The following is a 25,353-nucleotide window of genomic DNA, read 5'->3' on the forward strand; positions in this document are numbered from 1 at the left end:
AGCCCGTGTTCAAAAGAGCCCTGAGAAGAGAAATTTGTGGCTGAATGTGGTGCCTGGGAGAATGACTAAGCTCTCACGACTCCCATTCAAGAGGCATCCTGACTGCGGACCCCCACCATCAATAAGACATGAAGAAGAGGGTGAAGCAGAGAGGAGAGAGGCGCTCCCTGGAGTAAGGATGCAGGAGGCAAACAAGTCCCATCAGTCATGCTCCTTGAAAAGGGCCCTCTGATTTCTTAGGACCCTTGTCTTTAAAGGCATCTTGACAGGCGGGTCTTTGAACAGTCTTTAGGATTTATATACTATAAACCCAAGGAAGGACTTGAATCTAGTTTTTAACACAAAAATTTAAAAAGTACAATTTCAAGAGGTTTGCAGCAACCGAGATGGCAAGAAGGGGTGTCTCTTGATCTTTGCCACAGTATGAAATCTGCATGGATTTATTCTTTTATTTATGTGAATCCAAACTGATCAGATCCATCCACCGTAAATCTAACGTTAACTTATCAATACGATGCTGTAGTTTGGTAGACATGTCTGAACCCCAGCCTCACAGAGGCATCTCAGCAAAGGCTATTTTCCATCAAATCAAGGGAATTTCAGAGTCAGCATCATTATTAATCAGGCAAGACTATTTGCTGAGCAGAGACCACACTAAGAAGATGATTACAGAGTAGAGAAAGTGTCATGTTTTCTGTGTATGTATCCCTGACTTCAAGAACACCGCAAAGGGCTTGCTGCAATTTAAGAGAGATGACTAGTTCTGCAAAGACAGTTTTCAATTCTAAACGTGCAAGTTTATAAAATCATATCAGCAACTAAAGATATTAAGACAAATGACAACAACAGAAATGGTTGAGCCAAAGTGCTTAGCTCTTAAACAACATGGAGAATTAGGAGGACAATGTCAATAGATTTCACATCCATGCTCCTCAATAACTAGAAATAATGAAGTTGATGTTAAGAATGAAATGGACCATCAATTCAGTCAACCTGAATTGACTATCAGGTTGATAAATACTAATTTTAATAAAAATCAACTACAGATCAGTTTTTATTATTTGACTGTAGGAGAAGGCAATGGCACCCCACTCCAGTACTCTTGCCTGGAAAATCCCATGGGTGGAGGAGCCCCGTAGGCTGCAGTCCACGGGGTCGCTAAGAGTCGGACACGACTGAGCGACTTCACTTTCACTTTTCACTTTCAAGCATTGGAGAAGGAAATGGCAACCCACTCCAGTATTCTTGCCTGGAGAATCCCAGGGATGGGGGAGCCTGGTGGGCTGCCGTCTATGGGGTCGCACAGAGTCGGACATGACTGAAGTGACTTAGCAGCTTAGCAGTACTAAAAGGTTAAAAATCACCACCCATCAATATCCAACAGTGATCTTTGGACTGTAGATCATAGTCAGATTTTATTTTCAGACAGAAGAGATGGATTTGGCTGCATGATCTTCAGAGTCATACATCTACCAGCCAATTACAGACCCATGAGGCAGATGCAGTGACCGTGAGAACTGCCTGCCTGTGAGCGAAGTAGAGGTGATTACAAGAATATCGTGTTTTCTCCTTAGTGTAAATATTAAAGTGACTAATTTACAAAAGTTAACCAAAAAAATGAGAAAAATAAGCTTCTCCCTTCCCCAAGTTACTAACAAATTCTTCCTGTCCTTCAGTGTTGACACAAAGAGCTATACTGCATGATTCACTCTTTGCAAAATCTCTCACTCTAAACTGCATGATTCGCTCTTGGGATCCAAGAGAAAGGAGTTCAGTGTTGGAATGTCAGGCTTTGGTGCAAGCACTCAGAGATGTGCCAGTTGGATTTCATGGCAGGAAAAGCGTGTGCGCTGATCTACAGCTTGGTTAGAAACTCCAAGCCCTGGGAGCTCGAGTTACAGGGGCCTTTCTAGGTCGTCTTATTTAAGGCAGTGGAAAGAGAAGTGGGTGGTGGGGGTTGTGAAAATCCATGGTGTTAGAGCAATACCATCTCAAGCCTCCTCATTCAAGCCCCTGGGGAGACTCAGCTGAAATGAAGATTTCTGGTTTTTAGTGTAAGCATGTCCCCAATATTGCATGGGACATACTTCTGCTAAAAAAATGTTATCATGACTTGTATTTTGATTTGCTAAATCTTGAAGCCCTAGCTTAGGACCCTAAACCAAGGGAAAATATAAAATCTGAGTTCCAGGGAATTCCAAGTGAGTCAGTAGTTCAGGATATTGAGAAGATCACCATTTTCAGCTGAAGAAGACAGAGAGTAAGGGAGGGGACAGATTGAACACATCCATTAATTTTGGAGCCGAGAGGTCTATTTCTCCGACCCTTGAGCCGGGGCTGCCTCCATGACTCGTTTCAGCTGACAGACTGCCACAGAGGTGAGGCAGACTTCTCCAGCCTGGCCTCTGAATGTCTGGAAGCTTCCATTCTCACCCTCCTGAAACCCGGGGATCGTCATGCTGTGAGGAAGCCTGAGATGAAAGTCCAGGTGTCCCAAGCACCCCAGCTGACAGCCCCGAACACGTAAGAATCCATCTTAAATACAGACTCAGTCAAAAGTGCAGTTCCCTGCAGCCTGACAGGTAATAACAAGTGAGATACCAGCAGATCACTGATGAGAAAGGATCCCAGAACCAGGGACGGGAATTCCTGTTCTTCAGGAGAGGTAGAGAGGGGAGGAGAGAGAATTTCTAAGAGGTCTCATCACTCAAATAGATAGCCGGTGTCTCACCAACCCTAGAGAGGTACTTGGGTACTGAGCAGATTAAGGTGTGAGGGCAAGCACTCAACTTCATGGGGTAAAAGCCAAACCAGGAGGGAATATCAAGATGACAGCCACCAGGAGAACTTGAACCTGAGCTAAAAGCAAACAAGGTGAGGGCATATATCCAAAGCTCACCTTCACTTTGTCCAGGGGAAATTCTGAAATCTTTTCTATGAAGAGAAAAATAACTATGGAAGCTTTGTGACCTGTATGCACTGTCTATGGGGCTGGGTTCTCATATTTGGTTCTGCCTGTCACCAGCTTTTGGAAGAGTCACTACAGGAAAACACCTACAGTTTGTGTGTGTGTGCAAAAGGCAAGTAGAATTTATGCCACCATTGTCTATTCAAGTCATTGTTTAAAGAGGCATGCTTTAATTGCTGGAGGCCGAATGGTCAGGGGAGTGGGAGACAGAATATACACACCCCTGACACAGCACCAGGAACAGATCTAGGCTTTCTGGGGCAGACAGGCTCAGGACAATCCAATCTAGCCTATGGGGGTGGCGGAGGGGAGTGGGGAGAAAGCCTCTAATGGTGACCATCCTACTTGGATACCCTTTCCTTTTCCTAAACCACTCTTTCTGCCATAATTCAGGCCAAGGGTTCAGGCAAACTCTCCATGGTGAGAAGGTATTGAAGACAAAAGCAAGGCGAGTCAAATGGGACTGAGAGTCTAATCCTTTCCAAGGTCCTTGTAAAGCTTAAATGATAGGACGTGTTCATTCTAAGCACGTGGCATACAACCAGTGCTCGAGAAACGGCAGCTCTGTTAGTTATCTCTTTGTGACTTTACAGTAGGATTTAAGAGTCCTACATACAACCACTTTCAATTTAATGATGCATATGATTATATTTTTTATCCTGCAATTGCTTGACAACAGAGACTTTATTTTTGTGTGTGTGTCAGTTTATGCCAGATAGTTCCTGTGAAGTACCCCACAAATATTCGATGAATGAATGAATGGGTACATAGAATAAGACATGTTTGCTGAACTGAATAAAAAGAGGAATAAAAAGGAATGTAAATCAATACATAGAAAACAAATTTATGGTTACCAAAGGGGAAAAGGAAGGGGAGGGATAAATTGGGAGTTTGAATTAACAGATACACCCGACTGTATAGAAAATAAACAGCAAGGACCTACTATATAGCACAGGGAACTATATTCACTATCTTGTAATAATCTGTAATGGGAAAAGAATCTGGAAAAGATTAAATATATGTATAACTTATCAGTGGCTCAGCAGTGAAGAATTCGCCTGTAATGCAGGAGACATGGGAGACATGGGTTCAATTCCTGGGTTGGGAGGATCCCCTGGAGGAGGAAATGGCAACCCACTCCAGTATTCTTGCCAGGAAAATCCCATGGAGAGAGGAGCCCTGAGGGCTACAGCCCATAGGGTTGCAAAGAGTTGGACAAGACTGAGCAACTGAACATACATGCCTTTAACTGAATCACTTTGCTGTACAGCTGAAACTGACATACTGTAAATTGACTATACTTCAGTTTTTTAAAAAAGGGAATGTGACTGTGTACCAAAGGGAATGTGACTCTGTGCTAAAATGCTTACTATTTACAGCCAAAATATGGATACAATGAGGGTGGGCCATTGGCTCAGTGCTAGGGCTCACAGAAAATCTTTTAGGATCTCTGTATACCTGAATTCAGCAGAGCCAGAGATTCCTCAAAAACAGCCAAGCTAGGGAGACTTTGCCCGCTTCTATCCTATTTTTCAGTCCTAGAAACACTATAAACAAGGGAAGCAGAAAGTACGGTCTACTTCCAAAGTAAGTATCAAAGAAAGATTTGATACTCCTCTGACGTGTCTGTGCCTCTAAAGGGCTATTAGAGGTAGGTGCTGAGGTCACCATCTAACACCAGATTACAAACCCAGTTAGGAGGCTGTCCAGGGGGTGAACATGGCCTGCCACAGAGGACACAGCAGTACCAGATTTTTTTGAAGAGAATAAAAGGTGACTTGAGTTGAAAAGGTGAATGAGATTCAAATAGAAAAAAAAAGGGAAACTAGAAAGATAGAAATAAATATGCACATTACTCCTCAGAATGATCAGCTATAAATATGGATTAGGTACCTGGTCCAACTCGTTAACTTCCCAAAACCCTTCCCAAACAGTACATGATGCCAAGTCCACACTCAGTTTTATCTTTCATTTTGTAAGTAATCAGCCCCCAAATACCCTGCAAAGGCCTTGATATGGAAATGATTCCTGTTAAGGTTAAGGTGGTTAAGGTACAGGTAAAGGCTTGGTTAAGGTGACCTGTGTCAGGGGTCTGGAATCCTGGCTCCGTCACACAAGCAAGGAGAGTCAGCGAAAGCTCAAGGGTCTCTCCACCATTCTGAGGACAGTCTGGATGAAAGTCAACCTCGAAAATGCAGTCTGTTTCATGGATAATTGATTCTTGGTTTTCTATGCCTACTCACCGTGGTCAAGGATATATTTCACAATCTCCCCGTTGCCGGTTTTAGCTGCGTAATGAAGGAGTGAACAGTGGTCTGGTCCCTGAATTAGCAGGCTGCCTCCATTTTTATAGCTTTCTATTAGCTGCAAAAGAGACATAGGAAAAGCAACTCAGACAGAGTCCGGAACAAGGAAAACAGCTAGCTGGTGATAAAATAAAAGTAATGTAGCAAACCACAAATGTCTCCAGCCTCAGAGGACACAGGGAAAAGTCAAAGAGATGAAGTAACATTCCTGGGTTGTGTTATCATTCAAATAGATGGCCAGTGTCTCAGCAAATTCCGGAGAGGGTAAGTGGGTACTGAACAGCCTAAGGGAATGGAAGCATGCTAAATTACTTGCTCCCTTTCTGTTTTTTTGTCCTTTTCTGGGCACTGAAAGAATGAAAGAGAGGAGAATGAAAGCTTCCCTATGTAGGCTGAGTGTTCTTGAGTTAAAGAACAATTAAGTCTATAGGCAGGAAGAGCTTGATGTCTGGTAGCGATGTTCCCTCCGCCCTTTAACTTTTTCTGCCCTCTCTAATGAACCCAGTTACTGAGTACAGAAGCTGCTTACCCCTTCCCAGCATAAGATCACACACACAGGCATACAGCAGACACATGCACAGCCATGTTTGGCTCCCTCCTTCATCCAGATCTGCAGTCTGCCTGCCTTCTATTTATCATCCAACACATACCACCCAACAAGGCTTGAGATGATCCATGGGATGAGAACCAAAAGGGTTCAGAGAATGTAGTAGTAGAAACCTAAAAGACTTCCAAAAGACTGGGGGGGAAAACAGATTTTTCAGCCTGAGAATTAGGCGCTAAATAAGGACACAGTCTTAAGTTTGTGAAATACTGCACATTACCAAACTGTAATGTAAGTGAAAATGGATCTCTGTTCTCTAAACTGTAATAATCAGAACAAGGGCCTTACTAGAGCTTCTAAAATGTAGCTTTAGAATAAATAAGAATCAACTAACTCATCATGTAATAAGCAAAAGGAATATGTCTACCACCAAGAAGTTAGATAGCATAGCATTATTAAAAACAAAACTCATAAGGTCAAAGAGACTAAATTCATAGTTTATACATTCACTCAAATACAACTATAGATTAGCCATGTGCCAGATGCCAAGGAAACTAACATGAATACAACTTGACCACTGACCTCTAAGCCTCCAAGACCTCACTGTCCATGGGAGAGAGAGATTTTTAAAGAATTGCAGAATCCCACTGCTGGGCATACACACTGAGGAAACCAGAAGGGAAAGAGACATGTGTACCCCAATGTTCATCGCAGCGCTGTTCATAATAGCCAGGACATGGAAGCAACCTAGATGTCCATCAGCAGATGAATGGATAAGAAAGCTATGGTACATATACACAATGGAGTATTACTCAGCCATTAAAAAGAATACATTTGAATCAGTTCTAATGAGGTGGATGAAACTGGAGCCTATTATACAGAGTGAAGTAAGCCAGAAAGAAAAACACCAATATAGTATACTCATGCATATATATGGAATTTAGAAAGATGGTAACAATAACCCTGTATACGAGACAGCAAAAGAGACACTGATGTATAGAACAGTCCTATGGACTCTGTTGGAGAGGGAGAGGGTGGGAAGATTTGGGAGAATGGCATTGAAACATGTATACTATCATGTATGAAATGAGTCGCCAGTCCAGGTTCGATGCACGATACTGGATGCTTGGGGCTGGTGCACTGGGACGACCCAGAGGGATGGTATGGGGAGGGAGGAGGGAGGAAGGTTCAGGATAGGGAACACGTGTATACCTGTGGCGGATTCATTTCGATATTTGGCAAAACCAATACAATATTGTAAAGTTTAAAAATAATATTTAAAAGTTTAAAAATAAAATTTAAAAAAAAGAATAAAGTTAATAAAAAACAAAAAAGAATTGCACAGAGATGAAGAGGACAATGAGGAGGGTAGCACAGGGCACTAGGAAAACATGAAGTAGGGGATGGAAAAACCATGGAAGACTTCCTAGAAAACTGATCACAAAGGAGCAACTGACTGGAAGTAAGGAACACGGGGCTTCCCAGGAGGCAGTGGTAAAGAACCTGCCCGCCAGTGCAGGAGACGTAAGTGATGTGGGTTCAGGCCCAGGGTTTGCAAGATTCCCTAGAGGAAGAAACGGCAACCCACTCCAGTATTCTTGCCTGAAGAATCTTCACGGACAGAGGAGCCTGGCAGGCTACAGTCCATAGGGATGCGAAGAGTCGGACACAACTGAAGCGACTGAGCGTGCACAAGGAACATAGAGTTTTCATGCCTAAATTGAGAAGCAAAGGAACAGGAAGAAGTAGCTGTCTTCCATGACAATCTAAGAATCCTGTTCTGTTCAACTGTACTGTCTCACAATGGCACATCCATTCTTTGTGGGAAGATCCACAAAGGATTTGGGCTCACACAGTCACAGAGACCCAACCCATCAGCTGCCCTGATTTTGCCTTGCTGTGGTGTTCATAGACACTGTGGCCATTAGGTTAGTCCATGGGTATGCTGTGCAGCCCGGTGGATAGGAGCTACACATGACAGCCTGCACGCAGGGCTGATCCAGGGTCTATTCTCAGTTCACTGGTGTGCTTGGACCTTGCTTCCCCTTTCAACTCTCCCATTCTCCCCCTCCTTCCTCACACTTGTGACACACACACCCAGTTGAGTATTTAATATTTATAGTACTTTCTACATGTGACAGAGAAATGGAAGAAGATAAAGAAAAGGAGGGGAAAGTACTTGGGAAGGAAAAGAAAGCAAAAAGTGAAAAAGAAAAACCCTCAGGCTTTATATTTCACCTCTCAGTAAATCAGATGTTACTGAGTCATTTCTCAGTCATCTAGGAAAGAATTATAACAGAGAATGAAATAAGGCAACCAGCCGAATATAGTGATTACCCTTCTCTCACATAATTCTCTGTTAAGTACCAAAGAAGTGCAGTAACATGCCCAGGGCCCTGGAAAATCTGTTGCCTAGACTAAAAGTATATACAAAACAAAATGAAGTGGTTTCAAAGGTACAACATCATTTTGCAAAATTTTCTGGCTTAGAAACCCTCCAAGAGGAGGGATCAGGTCTGAACTCATGCCTTTTGCTCACAGAATCCAAAAAGGCTTTGCAGGGAATATAGGATAATATTTGGTTTAATCCACTGCTTGGAAATGGCACTGAATTCAGGTATATACACTGCTTAGAGAGCACTTTCCTCTTGTGGCTAGCAATTCCTAGTAACACTGTGATCTGGTCATGGCACGGGCACCATTCCCAGGGATGTGTGTCTGAAGATAACAGTTTAACAAGATGCTGACAACCTTCTCAGCCCTTGTTTTCTTCTAGTAACCTGTTAACAATGTAGCTCTGAGGTTTCTCAGTTTATTCAACAGATGTGCTTCCAAAAAACTTGTATACAAGAGCCTGTGTGTGTGTAAAAGTCGCTCAGTCGTGTCCGACTCTTTGCGGCCCCATGGACTATACAGTCCATAGATAGGATTTTCAAGGCCAGAATACTGGAGTGAGCACCCTTTCCCTTCTCCAGGGGATCTTCCCAACCCAGGGATCGAACTCAGGTCTCCTGCATTGCAGGTGGATTTTTTACTAGCTGCGTCATTAGGGAAGCCCAAGAATACTGGAGTAGGTAGCCTATCCTTTATCCAGCAGATCTTTTCGACTCAGGAATTGAACTGGGGTCTCCTGCATCGCAGGCAGATTCTTTATCAACTGAGCTAGTGCTTCTTAACTTTCTTTTAAGGCTTCTGGGTTCTCAATCTGGGATAGCACTGAACTTGAGTTAGTTGGAGCCTCTGCCTGGGAAAGTTGCTGATAATACAGAGCAGATCAATGCCATTATGACGTATACAGGGATACCCAGGCAGTCTTAAGTCCTGACACCTGAAAATAACTTGGGACCAAATATAGCTTTCTGGGTATTCATGGACTATATTATACTTTATAACAAACATTTGTCTCTCTGTTATGTTTAACTATTAAAGGAACACAGATTAACACTGTATTAACAAAACAGCTATCTTGGGAGAGTCCCTTCTATGAAGTTATAGGAACAATCTTAAGAGCTTTACATGAATTTTATATTCAATCCTCACAGTAAAGCAAAGAGAAGACCAATGTGATTCCATTTTACAGATGAAGAAACAGAGGCCCAGAGACAATTAGGTTATTATACAAAGTCTCATATATAGTCAAAGGCAGAGCCAAGATCTGAACCCAGACAGTCTGACTTCAGAATTTGCATTCACTCAGGAGGCAGCAGTTTCCTCTCAACTAAATTGAAAACATGAGCACAAATCACAATATTCAAGGCAGATCAGAGTATCTTCTGATTAACTGTGATCCCCAGAGTTCAAAATGGCAATAATGTTGCATGATGTTGTCTCTTGTTTAAACAAAGTATTTCTGGGTATTGTCCAGGTTATTCTTACAGATGCATTCATTTAAAGACTTGGGCTGAAAGAAATCTTTAAACTTCAAATATTAGTTCCAGATAGCAGGAACCCGGGGTACTATAAGTACTGTCTCCTGGGGACACATATCAGTTGTAATCAGTCAAGGCAGACAGCACTGTGCCTTTGCACAGACCCTTTGCTGTTTGGAGACATGGTAATGCTACAAGGACTCCTCTCACCCTCTCTGCTCAATTCTCAAAAAGAACATCCTTCTGCCTTCTACCCAGCTAGCACCAGGGGGATGGGAAATCATAAATGGGATCATGAAAATTTGGTGAGAAATTATGCTGATTTAGAGTTCTTAAAGAATCACCAAAAGTTCTGGTAGGAAGATATCTTACCTTCATAAGATCACCAGCTATTACTGCCTGCAAAATTGCTGTGAAAGACAAAAGAGAGATGTCCCATTAGTAGAAGACCCTCTCATGAAAATATTACAAAGGGCTGGATCCATATTTGGGAGACACAGTCTACATTTGGGGTGGGGGTCAGGGGAGGAGAAGCATGCCAAAGGTTGAAACGTGGGACAAACTGAGGCCTTCTCTTCACCCCTTCCCTCCCTGGGCATTCATCTTGTACATCATTCTAGAGCCGACAGGAACCCCCTCCAGCCCTAGTACAGAAAAGCGAACATGAAATGTAGAGTCACACATACTGGATTCAAATCTTAGCTCTGACCCTTACAGGCGGTGGAATTCTAGGCGAGTTATCTAACCCCTCTGAGCCTCAGTTTCCACATGTGTAAACCAGCAAGTCTCAATTATATCAGATCTTTGAAAGGGTTTATTAAATCACATAAGTGTTCTTATCTCATCCACTGATGCAGAGTGCCTGATTATTAGGATTGTTTCTGCTCCCTTCTTTCTAATTCCTTCTACTTTGTCCTTTGGGGGTTCAAAAATTATTAGTAATTTTGTGTTCTATAATTATAAATAAATACCTACTGCTATGGAAAGAAGGATTAGAAGCAATAAAGAAGAAACACATATTTTAATTATGTTCTAAAGAAAGTAATCATACATTTAGCATACAATTTATTGGTGATTCTTATAGAAAGAACTCTGAAAGTTTAATTAAACTAATTGTAAGGCTACTTGGTGGCGGTGGTGGCGATTTAGTCGCTGAGTCATGTCCAACTCTTGCGACCCCATGGACTGTTGTCTGTCAGGCTCCTCTGTCCATGGGACTCTCCAGGCAAGAATATTGGAGTGCACTGCCATTTCCTTCTACTTAGCTGAGGGGAAAATAATCTAAATACCTGTGCATGTCACGTGGGGTGCAGAAGAAAAATGAAAAAAATATAATAAAAGAGGAAAAGAATATATGACTCTAATGCTGGTTATGACTCCTAAAGGGGACAGTTGTATTAGGTCAAAAATGGTCCCTTTAGAAAAATACCTATATTTTAAAATTGCTCAAGAAAAAGATCATTTTAAAGTTTTAAAGTCACCTCCCCCCAAATTAGAAGGTTTGAAGTTTATTTTTCAAAGTATCATTTTACTCTTATTTCAGAGTCTCTCGTATACAGTTGGCCAAAAATGCAGTATCAAAGCATATGGTGGCCTTGACTATCACTGAACAAACCCCGTGAAGCTTTCATCATGCGCACTTATGGGCCCTGGGTGATCAGAGCCAAAGAACCACAGACATGTTCAACTTGTTCAGAGGCCCAGGGCCGAGTGCCTTCCCTCTGACCAAAGCAGAAGTCTCGGAAAACTTAGGAAATGATGACAGCTGCTTGAGCACGGAAGGGAGAATAAAGGAAGAAGAGCGAGAAAGGAAGAACAGGAAAGAGAGGGAAGAATGTTTCTTTTCCATAACAAGCTGTTTAAGCTGGGACTACGGCGCCAGGCGCAATAATGCTCTTTGTACACAGTCAGTGTGCACCAATCAGTTGTTGAACTGACAGAACAGAGTGCTAGTTTCTCAGTCATGTCCAGCTCTTTGTGACCCCATGGACTATAGCCCATCAGGCTCCTCTGTCCATGGGATTCTCCAGGTAAGAATACTGGAGTGGGCTGCCATTTCCTTCTCCAGACAGAAAAGAGAGCAAAGAGGAAAGGAGTGAAAGGCAATGGAGATAAAAATAACAGAAAAGGGGACTTTCTAATGGTCCAGTGGCTAATACTCTGCACTCCTAATGCAGGGGAGGTGGGGTTCTATCCCTGGTCAGAGAACTAGACCCCAAGTGTCACAGCTAACAATTCACATGCCATAACTAAAGATCCTGTGTGCTGCAGCTACGACCTGGCACAGACAAGCAAACAAATAGATGTTTCTAAAAAATAACAGAAAGGGAATTAATAAAATGTTGTATGTCAAAAGAACCTAAAAAACGTGTCTCATTCTTCCTTTTACAGATGGGACACTGACATTCAGATGGAAATGACTCTCTCAGGGCACAGAGACCATGGTAGCTCAATCACCCCACAATGCAGGTCCCTGTGACCATCCCAGGCTCTGTCCTGTGCCCTCTGGGAGTTCACCCTGTAGTAAGTCTCCAGGGCTTTGTGGGGCCTAAGGAAAATGAAAGGAAATAGTCTTTAACTGGAGTCTAATTCCGATCTCTGCAATTTACTTGTTGTTTAGTCATTAAGTCATGTCCGACTCTGCAACTGCATGGACTGTAGCACACCAGACTTCCCTGTCCTTCACTATCTCCCAGAGTTTGCTCAAACTCATGTCCATTGAGGCGGTGATGCCATCCAACCATCTCATCCCCTGCCAGCCCCTTCCACCCCTGTCCTCAATCTTTCCCACCCTCAGGGTCTTTTCTAATGAGTCAACTCTTCACATCAGGTGGCCAAAATACTGGAGCTTCAGCCTTATCATCAGTCCTTCCAATGGGTATTCAGGGTTGATTTCCTTTAGGATTGACTGCTTTGATCTCCTTGCAGTCCAAGGGACTCTCAAGAGTTCTCCAGCACCACAATTTGAAAGCATCAGTTCTTCAGCACTCAGCCTTAAGAAGTCAAACTTTTTAAATCAACTTTCTTATCTAAAGTAAGATTAACAGCTGTCCTGGTCACCTCTCTGTAGTAAAGATGAAGCCAAATAAGCAGTTTATAAATAGGATAAGTTATACGGACAGAAGGGATAGATTATAGTACTTCTGTGACTACACCTAAGTACATGAAAAACACATACACACACTTCAGAAGGAGCCTAGCAAGGAGGGTGAATTGCTGTGTGAAGTCAATCGGGCATATCGTTGTTCATACGGCCCTCATCAGAGGTGAGGCCGGGCTGCAGGAGCCAGTGAGATGGTGGAGCTTTCCCAAGATGTCAACTCTGTGTGAGAGGACAGGGAGAGGGAGGCAGGGGCAAGCACGAGCAATTGCAGGTGTGGGCAAATGACTCAGTTTGGGCTTTTACGCTACAGGATACTCTATATCCATTTAGGAGAGAAAGAAGGCTAGGGTAACTGCCTGAGAAGGCAGTTCGTGAAAAGCCTTGAAAATGACACACAGACGTTCCTGACAATATAGAGCCTGCATTTTCAAGACCACACTGAAACACTTCCCAGACATTTAAAAGAAATAGAAAAAAGAAAGAACAAAGGAGAGAGAAAAGTAGAATTCGCTAACTTAAAGCACCAGTGAATAACATTTGGTGCATATGAGCAATAAGTCAGGATGATGAAAAAATTCTCCAGGATAAATACTATTGGAAGAGTACTGAACATGAGTGAATGGATGAATGAGAGGCTGGGGGGAAACTCACTGGCTACCTGCCGAGTTCAAAGGATTGTTGGAGGAGGTGAAGTTAAGCCAACTCTTCCACAATCAGTGGTTTCATTAGCAAAAAAGATTTGGGAAATCCTTAAAAGATGAAGGGAAGGTACAAATGAGGACTTGTAAGTTAAGAGGCTGTCCGAAGGGCCCTGGGAAGAGGTCTGCGTGATCACCCCTGAGGCTGGGTTGTCACACATCATGACTGTGAAGTTCCAGTGCGACCACTCCGGTGAGCACCTCTTCGTCCAGAGAAGGGACCTACATTTTTATCCTGTGAGCAATGAGAAGCTAGGAGGAGTTGAAAGTAAATCAGAGAATCACGTAAATGTCCTGACGCCTGCCAGTTTGATTCGGCCCCTCCCTTCCTGCGAACAGAGTTGCGACCTGCTCTCAGTTCATGTGCCCCCATCACGGCAGCTTTCCATTGCTACCTCACTCCACTCCCAACATCTTTATTTATGTCTTTTGGTTTCCTAGCTTCCCAATTTAAAGTCCCCCTGAACAGACAGAAGAGCATATAAAAGAATCATAACCACAAATAATTTCCAATTGTACTGAGATGGAAAACATGAATATTTATTTTTAAGTCAAGCAATACACTCAAGGGTAGCTATTATGCAAACATTATTAGGCACAAGGCCCTCTTCTCTGCTGATTAATGTCCTTCCCTCCTGAACACTGTTGTTTAAGATTTCCTCTGCATAAACAGAGCTTGACTCCATTAGTATTCAACTCCAGATAATAACCTTCTGAAAGATCAAGCTTAAAAACAAATAATGAATTGTTATGATTACAGCATTATTTTTTTTTTTATTATTTCTTCAGCTCAGAGCCTGCCTTCTGGCCTTTTCCAAAACTCCTTCATATAGGGTAAACAATGCTCCCAAATTCAAAAGAACAAGGGAAGTTAAATGGCCAGTGGGATACAAGGGTTATTGAGTATATGACTACTAGGTTTCCTAGACGATTAAATCACATAAACTTATACAGTCAGACAGGAAAGTAAAGGGGTAGAGGATTGAAAAGTTTGTCATTTTCGAGAGTTTAGAAGTTGGATCATTAGCTTATAAGAAATGATTTATTTTTCCTTCAGCACTGTGCCTCCTGATCAACTGCGGAACGGTAAGCATCCTGAGACAGAAAGCTGGAATGGAAAAGTCAGGACTACCGGGAAGGAGTCAAATGTCTTCCTCTTACAGCCCCTCTTCGGCCTGGATTCCCAGAAGCCCAGACATCCTTAGATATCTGTGCACAGAAGGCAAAAAGTGACTCCCTCCCATCATGATGGGAGAAAATAGTCCATGGGCCACAGGCTGGCCCACCTGCTTCTGCCAGGCCAGGCCCTGTTCCAAGCTGACTGTACAAAATAAACTCCATCCTCTCCGAAAACTGATATTTTGGCAAGAAATCCAAATTAGGAAGGGATATATTTTAACTGAGTTTAGAATCATATTGCCTGAGTTTAAGGCTTGTGAGCCTGGTGGGCTACAGTCCACAGCGTTGCAAAGTCAGACACGACTGAAGTGACTTAGTACGCCCGCACATCATTAACTAGTGGGCAAGTTATTTTAACCAAGCTTCAGGTCTCTCATTATGAAAACGAAGATAAAATCAGTTCTTTTGAGACTCTGCCTTGCAAGTAAGCTCAAGGAACAGTGACTGTGACCACTGTGGTTTTCTGTGTAGAACACCACGGAATACTGATGTTAACACCATTACACAGAAATGAATCACTTCTTAGCTGTGAAATGAGGTGAGACTCAAGTCAATTACAGTTCTAGAACACGTCACATGACTAATTCCAAAGGGATAGTTTAAGGTTGCAAAGTCTGCTTTGCAACAAAAATATTTGCCAAAAAAAAAAAAAAAAAAAGCATACTGAACTTGGCAAAGCCACAATGCTTGTAAATCTCAGTAAATCAACTAAAATAACTATAAACAGAGTCACAACTCTGAGCACTTGTGTCTATTTAAAAATTTTAACCTTTCATGTTATTTTTCAGTTTTAAAATTAATGTTCTGTTCCTGATTGTCACTTGTTAATGATAGTGGCCATTTAAATCTTTTAATTGTGGGAGAAAAAGATTAAAAGTAACAACAAAAACTGTTGAACAAAAATGGCTTCTGGAGGCCTACGGGGTAAAAATCAGCCGATTCACTGAGATTCATAAATATACATCTGACTTTGCCAAGTTCTGCATACATTTCACTCCTAAATATTTACAAAGCAAGAATCAGAACATAAAATAATGTGTCAGGAGTCATATTCCACATTCCAGAGCTCTATGTAGCCTTAGTCTAACCCTTGCATTTAATAGAGGAGGAAAATGGTGCTTGAGAAGTAACTTTCCAAGGTCACACAGGTAGTTAGCAATCCAGCTGAGAGACAAAAGGATGCTAGTTTCTTTTATTTTTATTTTTTAAAAAATATTTTCTCTGAATCTGAGGTCACAGTTCCTTCCACCTTCTGTTTCTTCTGTAGCTGGGGGCAGGGTGGCAGAAATTAAAACAACCTCAAACAAAAGCTTCACAGATGCATCAGACAGAAAGTGAAGTCATTTTATGGCTCCAAGCTCCAACCCTTCTTACAACAAAACAGAGGCTGAAGAACCAGCCCCACTATGGCCAATGTCAGGTTCACAGTTCCCTTGATCTGATCACAACAGGTGTCTTCACACTTTTCCTTTCTTAGTATTGCTCAGCCCCACCGAGGCTGCATTCCCAGGTGCCCGAGAGCTTACTTCTCTGAGATCCATATTTCTACATAGTTTTTCCTGTATTTTCCTTATCAGCAGCATTCTGTCCAATTTCTCTGCTTCGTGAACAGCAAACCCTGGTACATCAGCAACAAACTGTGAAGGCTCAGCTCCCCAAAATGGAATTTAAAATAAGCATCAAAAATAGCAAACACACTGAGGAAACCAGAAGGGAAAGAGACACATGTACCCCAATGTTCATTGCAGCACTGTTTATAATAGCCAAGACATGGAAACAACCTAGATGTCCATCAGCAGATGAATGGATAAGAAAGCTATGGTACATATACACAATGGAGTATTACTCAGCCATTAAAAAGAATACATTTGAATCAGTTCTACTGAGGTGGATGAAACTGGAGCCTATTATACAGAGTGAAGTAAGCCAGAAGGAAAAACATCAATACAGTATACTAACACATATATATGGAATTTAGAAAGATGGTAACAATAACCCGGTATACGAGACAGCAAAAGAGACAATGATGTATAGAACAGTCTTATGGACTCTGTGGGAGAGGGAGAGGGTGGGAAGATTTGGGAGAATGACATTGAAACATGTAAAATATCATGTAAGAAACGAGTCACCAGTCCAGGTTCGATACACAATACTGGATGCTTGGGGCTGGTGCACTGGGACGACCCAGAGGGATGGTATGGGGAGGGAGGAGGGAGGAGGGTTCAGGATAGGGAACACGTGTATACCTGTGGCGGATTCATTTTAATATTTGGCAAAACTAATACAATTATGTAAAGTTTAAAAATAAAATAAAATTTAAAAAAAATAGCAAAAGTAACCTAACACACATTTCATGGTATGGATAACTACGCTGAATTATGCTAATCAGACATAAAGGAGGAAGCCGCTCATGAAAATACTGTAATTAATATTATTTTACATACTCTTACTGAACAATCCCAAGACAAGGTGAAAGAAAAGAGGAATTAGATATTGCTAAAGACCTCTGCATGTTAACTGAGGCTTCAAGGAAGTTTTGACAATTGATAATAACATATGTTGCCAAGTTATTTATTAATAGTAATAGCCAAAGCACTAAGGGTTCTTAAAAATATATTAGAACAAATTTAAGATTATTATTCTAATGACACACAAATCTGTATCAGTTCCCTATCCTTGCATAGCAAAATATTCCAAAACACAGTGACTTAAAACACGACAATTATTTATTTTGCTCAAAAGCTGAAGCTTGGGCTGGGTTAAGCAGAAATTGTTGTTTGTGCTCAATCTGGCATCAGCTGGGGCAGATTCACTGAGAGCTTAAAGATCTGCTTTCAAGATGATCACACACATGACTGCTAAGTAGGAGCTGGCTTCAGCTGGGAGCTCTGACGCCTCTCGTGTGGACGTCCATGGACTGCCTGGGTCACACACATGACTGCTAAGTAGGAGCTGGCTTCAGCTGGGAGCTCTGACGCCTCTCGTGTGGACGTCCATGGACTGCCTGGGTCACACACATGACTGCTAAGTAGGAGCTGGCTTCAGCTGGGAGCTCTGACGCCTCTCGTGTGGACGTCCATGGGCTGCCAGGGCTTCCTCTGGAAATGATGACTGTGTTTCAAAAGCAACCATTCCAAGGGAGCCCAGGGGAAGTCACCTTGCCTTGGACCCCACCACAGCGTCACGTGTGCCCCGCTTCAGTCTCAAGTTTGTCCATGTTCAAGGAAAGGAGATACACACCCCATAGCTCAATGAAAACATAGTCAAAGACATGTTGCAAGGAGAATGTGTGGGATGGGAGACAATGCTGTTTTAGGAAAAATACGATCTGTCACATCCTACACTTGCGTCATGATGTGCTTGGAGTCAAGGGGTCAGTGCTGACCTTCAGTCAGTGTTGGGAGATGCCCAAGAACACTTGTGTGACAGAAACAATGTCATCTGTTTTACATTGAGCATCTCAGCAGATAAATAAAAAAGGCTGAGAACTACTTATCTGAAGAACCAGGTTTTTGGAGTAGGAAGAGGAAAGGCAAGTAGAAGACTCTGCAGACAGCAAATGCTGGTTGAGTTGAATTAAGAATTCTATATAAGGTATTAAAAAGCATAGACATCACTTTGCTGACTAGGGCCTGTATACTCAAAGCTATGGCTTTTCCAATGTCAGGAGTGGCGGCTATGAGGAGATACCCCACATCCAAGGTCAGAGAAACCCCAGTAAGATGGTAGGTGCTGGACTGGCTGTGAGGAGATACCCCACATCCAAGGGCAAAGGAGAAGCCCCAGCAAGATGGTAGGATCGTGGATTCATGCTTAGAATCAAACCCCATTCCTGCCAGAGACGCTCAGAGGGCTCAAACAAACCTTGTGTGCACCAGGAGCCAGAGACCTCACAGATACTGAGGACAGAACTGTGTTTGAGTGTCTCCTGTGGAGGTACAGGTCAGCAGTGGACTGCCACAGGGCCAGGGGCTCTGGGTGCAGCAGACCTGGGTATGGCATAGGCCCTCTTAGAGGAGGTCGTCATTAACCCCACCACAGAGCTTCCAGAACTTACACAGGACTGAGAAATAGGCTCTTGGAGGGCACAAACAGAACCCTGTGTGCACCAGGACCCAGGAGAAAGGAGTAGGGACCCCACAAGAGACTGACCCAGACTTGCCAGGGAGTGTCCAGGAGTCTCTGCAGAGGCGTGGGTCCTGGTGGCCTGCCACAGGGTTGGGGGCACTAGGGGTAGCAGTGCATGCATGGGACTTTTGGAGGAGGTCCCCATTATCTTCATTACCTCCACCATAGTTTGGCCTCAGGTAAATAGCAAGGAGGGAACAGAGCCCCTCCCATCAACATTAAAACACTTAAAGATTCACTGAGCATGACCCTGCCCATCAGAATGAGAATAGTTTCCCCCTCAGTCAGTCTCTCCCATCAGGAAGCTCCCATAAGTCTCTTATCCTTCTCCATCAGAGGGCAGACAGACTGAAAACCACAGAAAACTAACCAATCTAATCACAGGGACCACAGTCTTGTCTAACTCAATGAAAACTATGAGCCATGCCATGTAGGGCCACCCAAGATGGACGGGTCATAGTGGAGAGTTCTGACAAAATGTGGTCCACTGGAGAAGGGAATGGCAAACCACTTCAGTATTCTTGCCTTGAGAACCCCATGAACAGTATGAAAAGACAAAGACAGGACACTGAAAGATGAATTCCCCAGGTCGGTAGGTGTCCAATATGTTACTGTAGATCAGTGGAGAAATAACTCCAGAAAGAATGAAGGGATGGAGCCAAAGCAAAAACAACACCCATTTGTGGATGTGACTGGTGATAGAAGAAAGGTCTGATGCTGTAAAGAGCAATATTGCATAGGAACCTGGGATGTTAGGTCCATGAATCAAGGCAAATTGGAACTGGTCAAATAGGAGATGGCAAGAGTGAATGTCAACATTCTAGGAATCAGCAAACTAAAAGGGACTGGAATGGGTGAATATAACTTAGATGATCATTATATCTACTACCGTGGGCAAGAATCCCTTAGAAGAAATGGAGTAGCCATCATAGTCAACAGAAGAGTCCGAAATGCAGTACGTGGATGCAATCTCAAAAATGACAGAATGATCTCTCTTCATTTCCAGGGCAAACCATTCAATACCAGGGTAATCCAAATCTATGCCCCGACCAGTAATGCTGAAGAAGCCAAAGTTGAACGGAGCTGACTGTGGCTCAGATCATGAATTCCTTATTGCAATTCAGACTTAAAATGAAAAAAGTAGGGAAAACCAGTAGACCATTCAGGTATGACCTAAATCAAATTCCTTACAATTTTACAGTGAAAGTGAGAAATAGATGTAAGCGACTAGATCTGATACAGTGCCTAATGAACTATGGAAGGAGGTTTGTGACACCGTACAGGAGACAGGGATCAAGACCATCCCCAAGAAAAAGAAATGCAGAAAAGCAAAATGGCTGTCAGAGAAGGCCTTAAAAATAGCTGTGAAAAGAAGAGAAGCCAAAAGCAAAGGAGAAAAGGAAAGATATACCCATTTGAATGCAGAGTTCTAAAGAATAGTGAGGTGAGATAAGAAAGCCTTCCTCAGTGATCAATGCAAGAAATAGAGGAAAACAATAGAATGGGAAAGACGAGAGATCTCTTCAAGAAAATTAGAGATACCAAGGGAATATTTCATGCAAAGATGGGCTCAATAAAGGACAGAAATGATATGGACCTAACAGAAGCAGAACATATTAAGAAGAGGTGGCAAGAGAACACAGAAGAACTGTACAAAAAAGATCTTCACGACCAAGATAATCACGATGGTGTGATCACTCACCTAGAGCCAGACATCCCAGAATGTGAAGTCAAGTGGGTCTTAGGAAGCATCACTATGAACAAAGCTAGTGGAGGTGATGGAATTCCAGTTGAGCTATTCCAAATCCTGAGAGATGATGCTGTGAAAGTGCTGCACTCAATATGCCAGCAAATGTGGAAAACTCAGCAGTGGCCACAGGACTGGAAAAGGTTAGTTTTCATTCCAATCCCAAAGAAAGGCAATGCCAATGAATGCTCAAACTATTATACAATTGCACTCATCTCACATGCTAGTAAAGTGATGCTCAAAATTCTCCAAGCCAGGCTTCAGCAATACGTGAACCGTGAACTTCCAAATGTTCAAGCTGGTTTTCGAAAAGGCAGAGGAACCAGAGATCAAATTGCCAACATGTGCTGGATCATGGAAAAAGCAAGAGAGTTCCAGAAAAACATCAATTTCTGCTTTATTGACTATGCCAAAGCCTTTGACTGTGTGGATCACAATAAACTGTGGAAAATTCTGAAAGAGATGGGAATACCAGACCACCTGACCTGCCTCTTGAGAAACCTGTATGCAGGTCAGGAAGCAAGTTAGAACTGGACATGGAACAACAGACTGGTTCCAAATAGGAAAAGGAGTACGTCAAGTCTGTATATTGTCACCCTGCTTATTTAACTTATATGCAGAGAACATCATGAGAAATGCTGGACTAGATGAAGCATAAGCTGAAATCAAGATTGCCGGGAGAAATATCAATTACCTCAGATATACAGATGACACCACACTTGTGGCAGAAAGCGAAGAATTAAAGAGTCTTTTGATGAGATTGAAAGAGGAGAGTGAAAAAGTTGGTTCAAAACCCAACATCAGAAAACTAAGATCATGGCATCTGGTCCCATCATTTCACGGCAAATAGATGGGGAAACAGTAGAAAGAGTGGCTGACTTTATTTTTTTGGGCTCCAAAATCACTACAGATGTTGACTGCAGCCAAGAAATTAAAAGACATTCCTTGGAAGGAAAGTTATGACCAACCTAGACAGCATATTAAAAAGCAGAGACATTACTTTGTCAACAAAGGTCTACCTAGTCAAGGCTATGGTTTTTCCAGTAGTCATGTATGGATGTGAGAGCTGGGCTATAAAGAAAGCTGAGCAGGGAAGAATTGATGTTTTTGAACTGTGGTTTGGAGAAGACTCTTGAGAGTCCCTTGGACTGCAAGGAGATCCAACCAGTCCATCCTAAAGGAAATTGGCCCTGAATATTCATTGGAAGGACCGATACTGAAGCTGAAACTCCCATACTTTGGCCACCTGATGTGAAGAGCTGCCTCATTTGAAAAGACCCTGATGCTGGGGAAGATTGAAGGTGGGAGGAGAAGGGGACGACAGAGGATGAGATGCTTGAACGGCATCACTGACTCAATGGACCTGAGTTTGAGTAAACTCCGGAAGTTGGTGATGGACAGGGAAGCCTGGTGTGCTGCAGTGAAATAGGCTGCAAAAAGTTGGACACAACTGAGCGACTGAACTGAACTGATGGCTTTTCCAGTAGCCATCATCACGTATGGATGTGAGAGTTGGACCATAAAGAAGGCAGAGTGCCAAAGAACTGATGCTTTTGAACTGTGATGTTGGAGAAGACTCTTGAAAGTCCCTAAGGTGAGAGCAAGGAGATCAAACCAAGCAATCCTAAAGGAAATCAACCCTGAATATTCATTAGAAGGACTAATGCTGAAACTCCAATACTCTGGGCACCTGATGCAAACAGCCAACTCACGGGAAAAGACTCTGATGCTGGGAAAGATTAAGGGCAGGAGGAAATGAGGGAGACAGAAGATGAGATGGTTGGATGGCATCACTGACTGAATGGACATGAATTTGAACAAATTCCTGGTGACAGTGATGTGCAGGGAAGCCTGGTGTGCTGCAGTCCATGGGGCTGCAAAGAGTTGGACACGACTGAGCGACTGTACAATAACAACCACACAAGGTGTGCTCTCATTAATCATCGAATGTGAGAGAAGACTGCGCCTCCTCTTTCTCTTCTCCAGTCAGGCAAACACTCATAGATCTTGAGTCTTAAATTCCTCGTATTCTGCCTACTGGTGTCTCCTCCACTGCTGAAATAGAGCGTGTGGGGTACAGAGCACACATCTCACATATTCCATTATCACGTCTTCTTCGTTGGGATGAACCCATCGGTGGTTAATGTAAAGGCCATTCAATGCTACAGTGGTCTAAGACTCAGATACCACCTGTGCCAAATTCCTTTCAGCTTGTGCAACCATAGATGGAGACATAAATAGGTTTTGTGTCTCTCTAATGACAGAGTTAATCCTCAAATTCAATTAGCCCCTGCTAACTGAATGCATGAATGTATATGGGTTCTTTCCATCTGCTGCAGCAATCTTTCTGAAGCTGCTATTAGCATGGAAGATGTCTCCTGTTTGCAGAAAAAACAAACAGCCTCCCCGCCCCGCCCCCCAACTCATCCAACATTCCCTTCTGGCAGAGAATGTGCACCTTGCTGCCAGAGCACCAGGATGTGCTCTGTTCACAGTCACTTCCATTTCTCTTACAGATCACTGGAATTAGCCATAAACCTGAAGGAACCAGATGTCTCTCCCAAACATCTCATTTGTTTATCTCTTGTTGTGAAACTGTTTTCCGGTTATTTTTCGTCTTTAAGCTCCATCTCTGCAATTAAGCCATAAGCACAGAGATGGTGTTTTTAGTTTTTTCCCTCTTTGCTTTATCCATATGCCACCTCTTAATGAAAATTCTCTAGTACAGGAAATATATGTAATGCGTACTAGCCACTTGGTCTGGTGATTCACCTAGCCAGGTGAATCATTTCAACACTCTTCAAACTGTGGGTCAAGGGAGATGTTCTAAGGAATAGAATAAAACCTATTTTACTGCCCCTGCTACACATGGCAGTTGATTTTGGAGCTGAAAATATTTCCATAGCTTTTAAAATTATATCATGGTGCTTACCAGATGCAGTGAAACAGCATTATAAAAGTATCTCAATAAACCAGAAATGTTTACAAATGGGTCAAATCAGAGCCTTTAAGCCTTGTGTTCATTACTCAATTGTGTCTGACTCTTTGTGACCCCGTGAACTGTAGCCTGTCAAGCTCCTCTGTCCATGGGATTCTCCAGGCAAGAATACTGGAGTGGGCTGCCATGCCCTTCTCCAGGGCTTAGTTCCTTGTTAAAACAAATGTCACACATTAATTAATTTGCTTTGGGTACTGGGTTAGAGAAAAGTTCACAGGTTAAAGGGCCAACTGGGTTCATACTCTTTCAGAGTCACAATATGTTACTTTCCACCAACTGTGAAAATATGCAGTGACAGTTACTGGGGGCCAGAGAAGTTCTTGAAAATTCCTTCTTGACAGTCTGTAGAGCTCAAAATTAATGTTTTTTCTAGTGATGACAGATTAATGTCATTTTCGTATGAAGTGGGTCAACACACTTTTTTCTTTGTAGTGCCCTCTTCGAAAGTAATATCCAATTATTCCCATAAAACTAGAAAAATATAAATTCATCTTTAGTATCAAGATTATAGAATTATTTATTTTTGTTCAATAAATATTAAGCCTCCATCCACAGTGAGGATTTTTCCTATTAGTCACGGGTTTTAATCTGATTACAACTGACTGAATTCATGAACCCTAAATAATCGTAGTATACAATAACACTCTTTCTCCTTATCATGTGGATAAAGTCATACATATTAAAATACTTAGTGCATGGCAAACTGCTTTAGGAATGTCAGAGATTAAAAAGGAAGTTCTAGTATTTTCCAAAAGTTGTTCATCCCTAGAATGCTGAGATAATTTAATTTAGACGGACAAACTTTGTTGATTTTTTTCTTTCCTGGCATTTGGATGATGAAGCATCATCCTGAGAGGGCCGGAGAAATAGAACTAAGAAATAAGGTCCCTGTTAGCCTCACAGATGAGAGGAAGGTGCCCAGGAGAAGACAGGCTGCTGGCCACAGTCCTGACAACTTTTCCTAAGGATCTTGGGTGACAGCATGGGGGCTGGGGCTTCATTCTTTCCCTTATTGTCAGGCTGGCTTCCTCCTGTGACGGGTCTCCTTAAACTCACGCGATGTATTTTAGCAGTGTCCTTCATGACGTCTAAAAGGAACTTAGGTTGGAAAAGTGTGCTCATATATCATTCACTGATAGCCACAAGCAGATCTGACGGGGCTTGAAAGTGACGGATGGTTATTGGTTTTAACCAAACATCAAGACTGTGTGGGAAGTGGCATTTAAGGCCAGGATCCAAGAACAAATGATTGTGCTCTTGAGCTCAAACTGATGAGAGGTCTACAGGTCATCCAGTCACTGGGATGTCCGTTGAGTTCCTTGTCATCATCCAGCAGCATGCTGACCACTCTGTCAGATGAAGACCTTTGTGACTGAGAGGAAGACTGTGTTTAGCCCCAACACCCCTCTCTGGAACAAAATAAAGCCAAGGAGGAGTTGACACAGCAAAAGTCACTTTCAGGGACACAGATCAGTGAAATGCACTTCTAACAGAAGTGTACCATTACAGTATAGAATCCACCTGCAATGCAGGAGCCAAAGGAGACATGAGTTTGATCCCTGGGTCGGGAGAATCCCCTAAAGGAGGAAATGGCAACCCACTCCAATATTCTTGCCTGGAGAATCCCAAGGACAGAGAAGCCTGGCGGGCTACAGTCCATAGGGTCACAAAGAATCAGAAACGACACTATTTTTCTAAAAGATAAAACTTTTAGAGTCTGTCCTTACTTGTAAAAGTGAAGACAGACAAGAAGATTTATACCTGGAATTAGGTTATAATAAAAACACGAATTTTGACTCCTCCCATATCAGCA

The 25,353-nt window shown here is 42.6% G+C and overlaps 1 protein-coding gene across 2 annotated transcripts in view; it reads right to left on the reverse strand.

Annotated features, from left to right (window-relative positions):
- Nucleotides 1-25,353, reverse strand: part of DGKI (diacylglycerol kinase iota) — a 513,531-nt gene that overhangs the window by 23,751 nt on the left and 464,427 nt on the right. For both annotated transcript variants that reach the window (XM_070788214.1, XM_070788213.1), the window contains exons 30-31: nt 10,060-10,097; nt 5,212-5,332 (exon numbers count right to left, since the gene is read on the reverse strand). In XM_070788214.1, coding sequence (XP_070644315.1) covers nt 5,212-5,332; nt 10,060-10,097 — 159 coding nt within the window. The remainder of the gene's footprint in view (nt 1-5,211; nt 5,333-10,059; nt 10,098-25,353) is intronic.

The sequence above is a fragment of the Bos indicus genome, chromosome 4 (assembly GCF_029378745.1).
Source record: "Bos indicus isolate NIAB-ARS_2022 breed Sahiwal x Tharparkar chromosome 4, NIAB-ARS_B.indTharparkar_mat_pri_1.0, whole genome shotgun sequence".
NCBI lineage: Eukaryota > Metazoa > Chordata > Mammalia > Artiodactyla > Bovidae > Bos > Bos indicus.